The sequence below is a fragment of the Mus caroli genome, unplaced genomic scaffold (assembly GCF_978045245.1).
Source record: "Mus caroli unplaced genomic scaffold, Mus_caroli_1 scaffold_17, whole genome shotgun sequence".
In the NCBI taxonomy this organism is placed as follows: Eukaryota; Metazoa; Chordata; class Mammalia; order Rodentia; family Muridae; genus Mus; species Mus caroli.
In genome coordinates, this window is record NW_028227272.1 from 33873702 (window position 1) to 33889110 (window position 15409).

The following is a 15409-nucleotide window of genomic DNA, read 5'->3' on the forward strand; positions in this document are numbered from 1 at the left end:
AGTGAAGGGGATGTTTAAGTATATTTTGATGAATTCTTACAAAGAACAGGATAATGTAGACACCGGAAAGAGTAAGACATTCTCTCGGAAAGTTTTACATCTTCTACATGCTAGGAATGTTATTGGGCTTTCTTTAAAATAGTTTCAGTGGATTTGTCTATTAATGATTTATATTTTACTCAAGAAGAGGGTCTCACTATAGTTCTGGTTGTCTTGAAACCCACTATGTAGAGGTCTGTCTTGAACTCACAAAGATCCACCTGCCTCTGTTTCCCAAGTGCTGAGATTTAAAGCCATGTGCCACTATGTCCAGCTAAGTTTTATTTTTCTTAACTGCACATTTGAGATGATTATGGTAACTATTTCATAACCCCATTGAAAGGATAAAATAATGCATTAAAACCCACTTAGCATAGTTCTTCATAATAAATATGTTATGTTTATTAATTAAAATGTTTTATATGATACAATTGAGCTTCAAATACTTATATAGAAAAGTTATAAAGAAAAGTTTTAGTAAAAAACTATAGAAAACTACCTAGAAAACTATATAGACTTATGGAAAAGCTTTAGTAAAAAAATTGAGGTGTGGACTTTTGAATTTTAGAATTGATAGACTATAAGTAATCTTAAATTTTGTTATAATTTCATAACATTTCTTAGGTCTAGTATGTGGGGTTTTCCAAACCATCTCCAGGTTCAGTGATTTGGTGGAAGGGCTCACAGGATTCAACACATATATTGTCTTATTTGTAGCTGTACTTTATAGTGAAGATATGTAAAGCAAAGTCAGTAAAGTGAAAAGATCATATAGGATACAATCTGCAGGAAACCAGGCACAGTCTTCCAAGACCCACTTCCAGTAGAATTACAGGGTACACATAATTTCTTAAGGAAAACAGTTGTGACCATACCTGTGAAGTATTTTCTATTAGAGATGCCTATCAGACACTCAGTGACCAGAATTTTTACTGGTTTGTATTGAAAGATTGGTTCTTTATGCCAATACTAAGAGGTAATGGAACCATCAAGAGGTGAGGCCTAGTGGGAAGTTATTATATCATTGGGCTCACCACCCTCAAAAGAATTGATAAAATTTTTGTAAGAGTTTAGATAGTCCTTAAGAGAAGACTGTTAATAAAAAGGCCTGCCCCCTCCTTAGTCTCTCTCAGGTCTTGTGTGCTATTCATGCTATCATACCATCTGTAATATGGGAAAGCCAAGACAACTTTCACCAGAAGCCAGTGCCTTGACATAAGGCCCTTGAACTTCCAGAACTGTGAGCTAAATAAACCTCTTGGTAAAATGCCTCAGGTATCTATTACGTATTGAAAATCAGACAAAGCAAATATCAGAATTCTCAGAATCTAAAAGGAAAATATGTTTATTTACCACAACCATTATATTTATAATAGATTTGGCACAGTGATCCAAGCTTATAAGAGAACAATAAAAATCCTTCTGAAATCCACATTCTAGATACTAGCCAACAGCCAGTCTTGTAAAATGACCTTTGAAGAAAAGGCTGTAGTTAAGCCTGCCATATCAACTCTTTGTACAGTCTGTTTCTCCTGTATGAAGTCTATCTTAGAATTGTTGCACAGAGAGAGTAAATGTGAAGCTGATACAATTTCTGATTCTTAATACATTTGATTTTTAAAAAATTATTATTATGTTTAAGCATAGGTGGTAGAAAAAATGAAGCCAGCCGGTACAGACCCAAGGATCTTGTCTTTAGCTGCTGAAGTTGCAAAAAGTCCTGAACAAAATGTCCCTGTTATATTATTGAAGTTAAAAGGTAAGAAAATACTTTTATAGTTAGGAAAGACATTAAGTAAATACTAGTTCTGTCATGACACAATGTTAGTATTCTAATTTGTTTGGAGAAACCTTAACACTGTGGAATAAAATTCTCTTTTTTGCTATATTTTTAATGATAACAACATATAAATACAAGTATCTCTTGGATGAATTGAGCAAAAATAACTATATATTATTTTCTTTTTCCTTAGAAATAATAAACAACACCCCTTTGGGAAGCTCAGAGTTAAAGAAAGTTAAACAAGATATATATTGTTATGACCTCATTCAGTATTGTCTATTGGTCCTCAGTCAAGATTCTTCTCGAATCCAGGGTGGTTGGTCTACAATTTCCCAGCTTACACAGATACTAAGGTAAAATGAAGCAAACAGATCAGCTTGTTCTAATTTTCAATAATTATTTTTTGTCATTCTATTAAGAATAGGAATCTCCTATATGTTTTGATTGTACTTATCTTTCACACTGTATGCTCTTGTTTGTAGCTTCAGGTGCAATTAATTGTCCTAAGATTTCTTTACACATGATTATGTTGTCTGTTTGCCACTTGAGTCCCACTTAACTAATGTATTCTTTTTGACTCAGAAATATTTGAAGAAATTGAAGCTCTGTACTTGGAAAACTCAACAGTAGAGATTGAGTAGCAGTGGTACTTGATACAAACACAATGAATAGGTGACAGAATGAAAGTATACAGCAAAGAACTGTAGAAGAACAAGTATAGAAACTTCATTTCATTTGTAATGATATTGCTATTTAAACTGTATATTTATTAGGAAGCCCAAATCCTGTACATGAAATTTAGAAGCAGTGTTTACTTTCCTACTACCATGTTAAAAATAGAAAGATCAAAAATTTTAAAAGATGATGATGAAGTGTTCTCAGTACCTGAGTTAAATCTTCCTTCCACTTGCATTTGATTTTATAAAATTTGTTATTTTACATTATGTGTATATGTCAGTGTCTGTATGTGGGTATGTGTACATGAGTACAGGTACCCATAGAGACCAGAAGAGCGTGTGGGTTCTGAATTTGAGTTCTGGTATTTTGTAAGAGTAGAAAGTGCTCTTACCTACTAAGCCATTTCTCCAGTCACACCCCATTTGATTTTAAATGAACTATCCTCGCAGGAGAGATATTTTTCATACTTACACTATTCTATCTTAGATCTTAACTTTCTAAATTGCTTCATTCTACTTTGTTATTACATAAAGGCCTAATTCAAAGTATGCAGTTACAAAAAGGGTTAACAAATTTATGTACTTTTTTTTATACTTAATTTTCAAGATTATTTCAATATTGATTAAACATAAGTAAATAAATGCTTATATTTTTGTTTTGATGATATATGCTAGTTTATGACAATATTGGTTGAATATTACTTTTATTAATGCTGTCTTTCATATAGATATGCTGAGTAATTAAGTATAAGAACTAAAAAGAAAGTAAAAAATCTTGATAGCAAGTATTAGCCAATGAGGTTTCTTGTTTTGGGGTTTTTGGGTTTTTGTTTTGTTTTGGTTTGGTTTTTTGTTTTTTTGAGCCAGGGTTTCTCTGTGTAGCCCTGACTGTCCTGGAACTCACTCTGTAGACCAGGCTGGCCTCGAACTCAGAAATCCACCTGCCCCTGCCTCCCAAGTGCTGGGATTAAAGGCATGCGCCACCACTGCCCAGCACCAATGAGGTTTTTAACATGCTCAATTTGTAATTGTCATTGTTTATCAGTGTGTACACATTTTGTTGAAAAGATTTAGTCAATAGTGATTACTTATCATACTAATATCTACTTTTGGGTTGAAGGCTCTTTTTGGTATAAGACTACTATATAAGTACTTTTATTATTGATATTTCTGAATATGTTCAACTCATATCCAGGGATTAGCTTTAATGTATAATTTTAAGAAGATAATTTTTCTATAAAGAGCTTTTTTTTCCAATGTTTTTATTAGATATTTTCTTCATTTACATTTCAAATGCTATCCTGAAAGTCCCCTATACTCTCCCCCTGCCCTGCTCCCCTACACACCCACTCCCACTTCTTGGTCCTGGCATTCCCCTGTACTGGGTATATAAAGGTTGCAAGTCCAAGGGACCTCTCTTCCCAATGATGGCTGACTAGGCCATCTTCTGCTACATATGCAGCTAGAGACACGAGCTCTGGAGGTACTGGTTAGTTCATATTGTTGTTCCACCTATAGGGTTACAGACCCCTTCAGTTCCTTGGGTACTTTCTCTAGCTCCTCCATTCGGGGCCCTGTGATCCATCCAATAGATGACTGAGAGCATCCACTTCTGTATTTGCCAGGCACTGGCATAGCCTCACAAGAGACAGCTATATCAGGGTCCTTTCAGCAAAATCTTGCTGGCATGTGCAATAGTGTCTGCATTTGGTGGCTGATTATGGGATGGATCCCCAGGTGGGGTAGTCTCTGGATGGTCCATCCTTTCGTCTTAGTTCCAAACTTTGTCTCTGTAACTCCTTCCATGGGTATTTTGTTCCCTATTCTAGGGAGGAATGAAGTATCCATGCGTTGGTCTTCCTTCTTCTTGATTTTCTTGTGTTTTGCAAATTGTATCTTGGGTGTTCTAAGTTTCTGGGCTAATATCCACTTATCGGTGAGTGAATATCAAATGACTTCTTTTGTGATTGGGTTACCTCACTAAGGATGATATCCTCCAGATACATACATTTGCCTAGGAATTTCATAAATTCATTGTTTTTAACAGCTGAGTAGTACTCCATTGTGTAAATATACCACATTTTCTGTATCTATTCCTCTGTTGAGGGACATCTGGGTTCTTTCCAGCTTCTGGCTAGTATAAATAAGGCTGCTATGAACATAGTGGAGTATGTGTCCTTATTACCAGTTGGAACATCTTCTGGGTATATGCTCAGGAAAGGTATTGCTGGATCTTCCAGTAGTACTATGTCCAATTTTCTGAGGAACCACCAGACTGATTTCCAGAGTGGTTGTACAAGCTTGAAATCCCACCAGCAATGGAGGAGTGTTCCTCTTTCTCCACATCCTTGCCAGCATCTGCTTATAAAGGGCTTTTTCTTCTTTATTGTGTATTATAAAATGTTCCTACTACAGATAGGTTAATGTTTTTACTGTTTTCCCTTCTGATATAAGGAATAAACAGTCAGATAATTTGTGGGTCTTAAGAAAGAGGAATAGTTTGAAACTAGAGTGTTTGATTTTCTTATCTTTCTTCACTAACGATTAACCTCACCCTAGATATTTTCAGCTATTAGATCCTAAAATACATCAGTTAATAGAAATTAACATGAATTAAACAGTCAAGGTATTCTTCGCTTTTAGGGTGATAGTAGCCAATTCCCTGAAAAGTTCTCTCATTTTTTTCTTGACTGTAAAGCAAGTATCTTTTATATTCTTTCGTTCTCTTTCCTTCTCTCTCTCCTTTTTGTCCTCCCTCTTTCCCTCCCTCGCTCTCCCTTTCCTTGACATCTCTCTCTCTCTCTCTCTCTCTCTCTCTCTCTCTCTTTTTCTTTTGAGACAGGGTCTCATTATGTAAACTTGACTGATCTGGAACTGATTATGTAAACCAGGCTTGCCTTGAACTCACAGAGATCCTCCTGTATTTGCTTTCTAGGGTGTGGGATTAAAGACATATACCATCACCTAGGTATATCTTTCATTTCTTAAAGAACCAGCATATTTGTTTTCAGGATTTGTGAACCCTGGAACTAAATGCAAGCAAGGTCCATTTCACAGCTCAGTTCCTTAGAAAGCTGAAATTTTCTAGCAACTTGTTAATTGGCTTGTCAACAAAAGAATGTCACTTAAGGTTCTCATTAAGGCACAATGCCTGTGGAAGGTAGACTATTCAAATGATATTTATTATTAACACAAAGTTATACTCTTATTTCAGCCATTGCTGTGTGGGCTTAGAGCCAGGAGAAGATGGAGAAGAATTTTACAAGGAGTTACTTCCATCAGCTGCTGAAAATTTTCTTATCCTGGGGAGAAGATTACAAACATGTTTCATCAATGCAACTAAGGTATAAGTGTTGTATAGCCAAATAATTTTCATTTTTTTTTTCCTGAAACAAAGTTTCACTGTATAGCCCAAGCTAGCTTCATATTCGGTGTATAGCTTTGAAGGTCTCAAGAGTTTCAGCCCTTTTGTTTCAGCCTCCTCAGCACTGGGATTACTAGGCTGTATGCCATATCTATCCCTTCCTAAGTTATCCCCTGTCATTTTTCAAATATGCTATATCTGGCTGAACATACAAGTAGAGAAGTGAATTTAAACATCTTTAGCTAAAAATTACAACCAAGAAATTAATCTCTATATTAGAAAAATTGCAAATGTTAGCTAAAGAATATTGTATGATTTTTGAAGAGTTTGTCTTACTACTTAATGTGAGGAAACATGCATATATACTTATATCCATGGCATCACTTCATTCTAGACTGTAATAGCTGTTTCAGACTTTTAATTGCTGATACTTCAGGCTAGTTAGACCATAGCTTTTATTTATTTTATTTATTTTTTTAATTTTTTTGGTTTTATTGAGACAGGGTTTCTCTGTGTAGTCCTGGCTGTCTCCTGGAACTCACTTTGTAGACCAAGCTGGCCTCGAAAATCCACCTGTCTCTACCTCCCAAGTGCTGGGAATAAAGGCGTGCGCCACCACACCTGGCAGCTTTTATTCTTTAATTGACACATAAAGTTTTACATACTTTAAGGGAACTATGTAATATTTTGATACCTTTATATTTTATGTAATGTTAGTATACAGAGAAAGAGAGAGGCTGGGAGAGGAAGAGGGAAGAGGAGATCATGGAGAAAATGATTCTTTGCCTTATCAAGTACCTATTTCAGATCTTCAGATTGTGGAGCTGTTGGGCAAAATCCAGGCCTTGTGTATGGAAATCAGTATTCTAGTATCCAGGAATGTTCTGCATCTAGTCTGCTTTCTGTAAAGAAGTGCCACATCAGTATATCAGACTTTGAAAATGTAATCTGTGACCACACCTCAGAACAGCAGCAAATGCCATACTATGTTTTGAATTTGTAATAAGGCCTTTTCATCATGAGAAGCAAATTTTTGAAGACCTTGTATTCTTCCACTCTTAAGTGTCCAACCCTGTTAGATCTATTTTCATATTTCATAGTGTAGAACACTATGTATACTGTATAAGCAAAGAATCCTGCCTAATGAGAAATCATTAGGAATTTACTTAGCACTGTTGCTTATTAAGGTAGTCATGTCCTTTATCTGTTGGATGGTATTGGCAGCTTCTGCTTCCATTCTTGTGGATGACTAAATCAATCATATAACTAACTTATCAGTTTCCCATCTATGGTGCCCATTCTTCCTCTAACCAACTTGACCTGACCTTAAGTGATTATCATCAAGATTGTCTCACTGTGCTCACAGTCAGACCTTGAGTGTATTTGTGTTCAGTCCTCAGTCCTAACTCTGAGGGTAGGAATAGGACCAGAAGTTGAGAATTTCTTCATCTTCAGTTCTTTTTGAGTTAGTTGAATTAAGCTAGCCTAGAATGGCCCCTCAGGGAATTCAGATGCCAATTTGAATACCAAAGACTTCTCATCTTCATTTATTATGAATTACCATATAGGTGATTGGAATCAAACCCAGGCCCCCTGAAAGAGCAGCCAGTGATCTTAACCACTAAGCCATCTCTCTACCTCCTTAATTTCACTCTTACAATTATTTTTTTAATATGTGTGTTAGCTAAACAACATTTATATGCAGTAATCACACTGTTGGACTTATTATATTTATTTAAAAGGAGTGAGATTAATATCAAAACATCTTTACTCCTATGTTTATTGCAGCACTATTTACAATAGTCAAAAATAATAATAACCTAAATATCAGAAGTCAGTGCATAAATAATGAAATAAAAAGGGCAGATTTCTGTCATTTGCAACACCATGGAAAGAAGTGAAGGCCAGTAAGTGAAGTAGGCCACGCCAGAAAGTCACATACTGTATGAATTCAATGACATATAGAATCTAAACAAGCTCATCTCCTAGAAGTTGAGACTTGAAAACTGGTTACCAGAGGCTAGAGGGAAGATGAGAGAAAGTTTAACAATGGGTATTTTGTAATATTTAGATAATTTAAGGTATTCTGTGGCATATGGGGTGATTATATATGATAATGGTAAACCTTTACTTTAAAAAAGGATAGTTTTATTTTGAATATTAAAGAAATTAGTAAATAGTTGTCTCATTATTCTGACATTCATATAAACTCAATTCTGTTGAGAAAACTGCAAGCTCATATAGTTTATAGCAACTCCTAATTAGCCATTAAGAGAATTACAGACTAGAAATGGCTCATGGTCTTAGGACTTGGGAAGTTGATTCAGTAGGACTGCTTAGTCCCAAGCCAGCCTGGGCTACTGAGTGAATTACCTGAAAATCAGCACAAGACAGGTATATTTACGTATATGACATAATCAGAAATGTAATGTGCATAGGAAAGAGTAGAGTTAGAAAGACCAATTAAGATAGAAAGATTTTTTTCCCCCATTTTTTCCTAGGATAGAGCTTCACTATGCAGCCCAGATAATGTTAAACTCACACTCTTCCTGCCTCAGTCTTTTGACTGCTGGAACATAGATTCCCATCATTACACCTTGCTAAAAGGAGGCTTTTTGTGAGTGAAGTGTTTCTCAGAGTTAGGACTGAGGACTGAACACAAATACACTCAAGGTCTGACTGTGAGCACAGTGAGACAATCTTGATGATAATCACTTAAGTTCAGGTCAAGTTGGTCAGACAGGAGTCAGACAGGCCAATTTCTGGGAGTTTGAGGCCAGTCTGGTCCGTTTAGAATTCCAGGACAGCTAGGTAATGAAACCCTGTCTCAAAATTCAAAACAAATAAATGTGGTAGCTCACAACCTCCTATAATCGACGAAGTCCTCTTCTGGCCTCCTCAGGCAACGCTTAGATGTGATGCGCCTATATATACACACATGGAAAAACACTCATACATATTAAAAATAAAACGAATGGAATTCAATGAGAAATTTAACAATATGGACAATATGCTAGTTCAAATATAAGAAATATTGTTGGCAGAAGATTTAACTCAGAGATCATATATTCTACATCTGGAATTTTGGTGGCCGTTAGCCTACTTGGAAGCTTTCAAGAAAATTTTTAAGAATTTGATAGTTTGTGGGTAGTATAAAATATGGTAGGACATATATTAAATGTTCTAGCCCAAGCTACATAGTTTTTTGAATCCATATCAAAAGAGAAAAATACCTATTCAAGAACTTTGAAATGTTTTAATGGCAAATTTTGCTAACATGAGTCAGGGGTTATAAATTAATGATTGACATCATCTTACAGGCTTTTTAAAGTATAGTTTAGACATCTAGAAATACAGGGTCTTTCTTTGAGATTGACAGGAAAAAATTATGGTGACCTGTCTCGTTGTATCTTTGGATGAAATTAGAAAAGCAATTTACTAGACTAAGGAATCATAGTTTAATGTGACACTTTTTACATTTGGTGGTTTTATAGGAAAAGACAAGTTATTTAAGTTAATGTGTGTTTTGTTTGCTTGCTTTAACTGTTCTATCAATTTTATGTACAGTAGAAACATTCAGGATCTGAGTTGGTTTATACAACTTTACATTAAAGTTAAATAGTCAGCAAATGACAGATATAGTCAATGTAATCTGTTTTGTCTCCTGTTGTGGCACTATTAACACCTTTTCACAAGATTAGTTTCAGCAAAAAACAGTTTATTTACTTGGTATATATTAATGGAACATTTACTATACATCAGAATTGTAGACAGTGAATTATAATAGGCAGTAAATCGCATGCTCTCTGCTCTCATAAAGTATTAGACTAGATACTTAGAACTGGAAAATTCTATTAATAATGCCTAACATGCTTACATTTTCATATTATCAGGGTTTTTCATCCTGGCTATATAATGAAGTCACTCACCTGACTGTGAAAATGTAGGTGTCTGGACTTTAGCTTTGGAAATTGAGATCCTGTATATTTGCATATGTGCAGAGGGGTTGTTTAAAAGTTCCACAAATCATTCTGATGCATTTCAAGCATTAAGTTCTAGTGTATCCATCCGTAATTCATAAGCTACTTACTTTGTTTATGTTTTGTCTGGGTAATTACTATGAATTAGGAGAGTTCATATACTAAAACCACAGGTTGCACAAATGAAGAAACAAAGCACAGAAGATCAGGTACTTTATATATAAATAGCTATTGAATTCGGAAACCAAGTCTGTTGACTACTCTGGAGAAGTCTTAAAGAAAAGTAGATTAGAAAAGTAAATTGGTTTTATCTTTTGTATTAAGGGTGAAGAGCAAGATAAATTACTACATTTTTTCCAAATTGTGACTGATTCTCTCTTCTGGTTATTGGGAGGTCATGTTCAACTGATACAGAATGGTAAGAAAGAAATACTGCTTAATATAACTAATATCATGCAGCATTTGCTTTATAAATGCCCAATTAAAGGAACTATTCCTGAAATATAACTTTCTTCTATGTTTAGAAAATCTGAGAGATGGATTCATTTAAATTTGAACTGTTTAGGAAAGTAATTTTTTAAAATTACAGTTAGTGTTATAAGTTTAGCTTTAGATTTCTAGAGAAATCCCCATATACAGAGTAAATAGAGTTTCACTCATAATCTGAAAGGACAGGCTGTTATAAAATTTCACCAAACTTTAAAGTTATTTCGTTGAATATTATTTTACATTGAAAATTATAAATATGTATTAATTTTATGTTTTCGTAGGACTAAAACTGTATTCTTTTATGATAATCATGACACAATTCTTACTCTTTAAAAAATCTTCACATTACTTAAATGCTATACCATGGGGTTTTTCCCCAGATATTCACACTTGAATCTTTAATTCTACATCCTTTCAGAATCATTCATGCATGTAAAGAGTCACATAATTCTTTAAGTATAAAAGCACATTCCTAGGGATTGTAATCCATACCACTTACCACTTTCTAAAGGCTACCTCTTTGATATTAGTGTAACTAGTACTTTTGGTAGTTGTAGCCATTTAGCTAAGTGAGTGACTAAATACTTTTTTATTTAAAGTATTATCTTTTTTCCTATAATATATATCAACCATTGTAACAAATTCCTAATTTAAAGACTTTTTAAACAAAAAATATAAGGCTGTTAGACTTGACTTGATATAAAGGCATATAAAGGAGAAAGAGAATACTTGAATCATTTTTTAAAATGCCATATTCCATTTTGAAAAGAACTATAATAAAATGATAGTATATCTAGGATTAATGTGAAACCATAATGTAGTTATAAAAATTTGTTAAATGTTTATAAAATTACTGAGCAAAAACCCAAATGTATATATTGAAATATTTTTAATAATATTTCCATGTAAAATGTTTCACACCTATGAAGAAAGTTACTGACCTGAAGGCCTGGGATAGGAAGTGTATACAAATGAACTTGAAGTGTCTTAAATACCAGATGTAAAGGAAGCAATTAAACTTTACCAGTATTAAAAGGACTCAGAAGCCAACACACAGAGGCCTCTACTAGGACTGGTGAGCTGGCTCAACAGATAAGGAGAGGAATTTTTATTTTCGTTTAAAAGGCTTCTGCTAGCCAAATAAGGAAAAGTTGAGTTTTAAGTTTAATATACCAGCTAAAAGTTGTGTAGTAAGTTTAACACACCAAATGTTGCTGTTGAAGCCTGCCAGAGAATACATTAATTTTGAATAAAAATGAACCTAAATCTAACTTTTATTCTACCATATACATCAATGAAATTTTCCTCTATGTGAAAGGATTCCATAAATTAATGAAGAGGGCATGAAAGAGTAGCACCTATTTTGCAATCTCTCATGAATAAGCAGATATAGGAATTAGCTACCTATCCCTGTCAACAGCATTAAAAAGAGACAGCTAAACACTCCCAATCATTATCATAATATCACAGATAAAATTCAAAACCAAAATTTCAAATCTCCATCATTTCAATCCTCTAATGCCAACTACCAAGTTTGAGGAAAGCAAAGAAACAAATTACACTCCAGGAATACAGTGACAGAATTAAACCTGCAGAAGCTAGAGGACAATTTACATGGTTTTGTTTTCTGAATAAATTACAAAAAAAGTAAAAATGGAAGAATAATTGATTTTTTTGAAAGATAACCATGTTTCATGGATCTTACTAGACTCTTAATTGAAACAAATTTAAAAATTCATAAACCACTTATAGGTTGGAAATCTTATCTTCTTGATGAAATTAAGAAATAATTTTCATTAAGGGATATAGTGGTTTTGCTTTTTTGTTTGTCAGTCTTGTTTCCAGGCTATGTTGCAATGTTTATGGATAAAATAATCTGATGGCCTAGATTTGTTTCAACCTACAATGAAAGCAGATGAGAACATAAATAAAGCAAGTTTGGCCATGAATTGATGGTTAAAATTTATTGACTTGCTCATGGGGAATCATTACATTATCCTGTCTGTTTTTAAGTATCTTTAAATTTTCTATTACAAGAAAATTAAAAAATTGATAGGTCCTTTTCTAACAACGAAAAAGGAAAATTTATGAACTATATGCCATATGATTTTAGTAAATTTCTGGTTATTTCCAGAGTCATTAGTAAGAATTATGACACAAATAGAAAATACACTTATTGTAATTACAGGGATTTTACTTTTAACTACTAGAGAAACAATGTAAAACAGAACTATGTTTTTTCCATGCTGTTATAAAATGATATGTAATGAATAATTGGGCTATAAGTATAAATGAAGAACAGGTGTTGGTGTGGGAACGAACAAATAGAACGCTACAGTAGTGTTCCACGGGCCAGCTTATAACATATCTGTCCTTATTTTTAATTAATCTTGTCACTCAACTGATGTAAGGAACAGAAACTGACATTTATTGGGAACATAATATTTTCTAGAACATTATGCCTTTGCCTGTTCAGAGAGTTATTTATTTCTAATTTCACAGATGATGAAATGAAGATTATGGGAGGTTAGGGTTACTATTGCTGTGGTGAAATACCATGACCAAAAACTACATGAGGAAGAAAGAGTTTATTTGGTTTATATTTCCATATCAATGTTCATCATTGAAGGAAGTAAGGGCAGGAACCTGGAGTCAGGAGCCAATGCAGAGGTCATGGAGGGGTGTTCCTTACTGGCTTGTTCGATGTGATTTAACTCAGCTTGCTTTCTTACAAAAGCTAAAACCACCAGAGCAGGAATGACCTCACCCATGACAGACTAAGCCATCCCACATCAATTACTAATTTTAAAAATGCCCCTACAGCCTGATCCTGTGGAGGCATTTTCTCAATTGAGGATCCCTCCTCTCTGATTAGTCTAGCTTATGTCAAGTTGACACAAAACTGATCAGGACAGAGGTTAAGCAACTTATGTAGACATTGAACACGAAGTTTTTGTAACTGGCTAATGGAGCCTAAAAATTATAAACCTAGGAAAATTTTTTATTCAGTGAAACTCATTTGTAGAAAAAAGATTCAGATTTAGATGATGTTATATTCAATTTAAATAATAAAATTTTAGCTTGGTATTTATAGATGACCCATTGACTATAACTAACTTCATAAAAATGAATGACTCTTACTTATGACCATTTAAAACTGCTTGCATCTATAAAAATCTTCATTATAGGGCATTCAATGTCAGAAGTTTAGCAGAAATGATCAAACTTTCATTTGATTTTAAAAAAGACAAATTCTTACTTAGATTATTATAAAATCTTTAACATTTCTTTTTCTCTCTATTCTTTTAGTACTGCAGAGTGATCATTTCTTACACTTGCTGCAAACTGACAATGTTCAGATAGGAGCTTCAGTCATGACTCTGCTACAGAATATACTACAGATCAACAGGTGACTTAATTTACACAATTTTTAATCAGAAGCATTACTAATTTTATTATAGTTTGTCAAAATCTACTACATATGACTTATACATGAAATTTAAGTTCTCTTATGATTGACTTTTAGTAAAAGGTAATATAAAATACTATAAAAGATTAGAAATTTGTTATCAAATTATAATCTAAAAGCTGTAGAAAATTTCAGGCTTAGAAAGAGAATTTTTGTGACACCTAAAGAAAAATATTGGGATCACAGTAAAAAATGTTTACTTACATATTTAATAAGCAGCAAATTAAATATCATAGTATATGCTAAAAAATAGTATAAAAGAAGTAATAGGTAATTCTTGGGATCCAAACAGAAAGAATGTACTTAGTGGAATTACTCATTGTTTCACTTGAATATGGGTTTATTCATCAGGTCCCATGGACCACAATTACTGTGTTTCTCCTAGTGTTTACAATGTTTATTTGGATATAATCTTGTCTTCAATGAGTGACAGTTGAGTATTGAGACAGAAATCATTACATTTTGGTATATTAATTTGCAATATTAATGTTATCCACAAATGTTAAGAATGGTATTCTAACTAAACTGAGTGAAGATGCATCCTGGAGAAGTTAAAACCCACGATGAAACTTTGAAGATAAATTGTCCAGAGAGGATAAGGAAAAAGCAGTATTTCTAGGCAGAGGTAACTGCATGAGCCAGCTTTGCTGTCAGACGACAAAGAAGCATTATGCTGTAGGTGAAAAGTGGAGAAGATTTGTCCTGCTGGGATTTAAAGTTCAGTATCAGTTTATAGCCAGCACATTTTGAAGAGACTTGATATATGTTATGAAAACATATCTTAAGGACAAAAAAATGGAAGATTTTTTTAAGTAGATGAGTATGGTCTGATTATATTTCAGTATTATTACTCTGGTTACTAATGGAGAAAAGATGAGAGCAAAACTAGATAAAGAAGACAATTGGAAGAGTAGAGGTATTCTAGGGGTGGGACACTTGCCTTGGATGTTAAACATCCTAAATTTTTTGCCCAATAGTGGGGAAAAATATGAGGAAGAACCATAGCAATTCAAGTAAAGTAATAAAGTCTTAGAAGTGGTAATAGGGAATTTTTTTTTTTTAATTAAAATCACCAGACCTTTGTTTCTGCTTTAGATTAAGATAGAATTACAAGGATGAATTTACTGGACCATTAGGGGAAAAGAAAAAGACAAATTATGAAGGATCAATTCCTCAATAAACTGAACGTGACTCAGTGTATAAATGAAAACCTAGAGTGGGATTGGGGAGAGTAAGTTAGTTTAGGGTAATTAGCTTTCTGTCATTGTAACAAACTACGTGAGATAACAGATTTATACAGAGAAAGGTTGACTTTGGCTCATGATTTTGGAGCCTCCAGTACATGACTATTTGTCCTGTTTGAGCCTGTAGTGAGGCAGTGTATCACAGTGAGAACAGGTAGCAGGGCAAAGCTACTCACTTACAGCCATGAAGTAACACAAAGAGAGAAAGGACCATGCCCCTGATGATCTCCAGGCCTCCTTAAACCTTCAGACAGTTCCCAATAGCTTCTTCCTCGAGATTGAGCTTTGCATACGTGAGCCTTGGGAGCACATTCGAGATCCAAACTGTACAGAAAGCTTCATAGCTGCCCTGAATTAGTACTAA

The 15409-nt window shown here is 33.9% G+C and overlaps 2 protein-coding genes across 8 annotated transcripts in view; one reads left to right on the top strand and one right to left on the bottom strand.

Moving 5' to 3' along the window:
- Eaf2 (ELL associated factor 2) overlaps positions 1–15409 on the bottom strand; it is an 82832-nt gene that overhangs the window by 35893 nt on the left and 31530 nt on the right. The window lies entirely within an intron of this gene.
- Positions 1–15409, top strand: part of Iqcb1 (IQ motif containing B1) — a 46106-nt gene that overhangs the window by 1445 nt on the left and 29252 nt on the right. For 3 of the 4 annotated variants that reach the window (XM_021184796.3, XM_021184795.3, XM_085832378.1), the window contains exons 3-7: positions 1687–1798; positions 2013–2175; positions 5714–5843; positions 10168–10261; positions 13642–13741. In XM_021184796.3, the coding sequence (XP_021040455.1) occupies positions 1699–1798; positions 2013–2175; positions 5714–5843; positions 10168–10261; positions 13642–13741 (587 nt within the window). In that variant the 5' untranslated portion in view covers positions 1687–1698. Of the gene's footprint in view, positions 1–1681; positions 1799–2012; positions 2176–5713; positions 5844–10167; positions 10262–13641; positions 13742–15409 lie in introns of all 4 variants that reach the window. The other variant, XM_085832377.1, reaches the window with a different exon arrangement.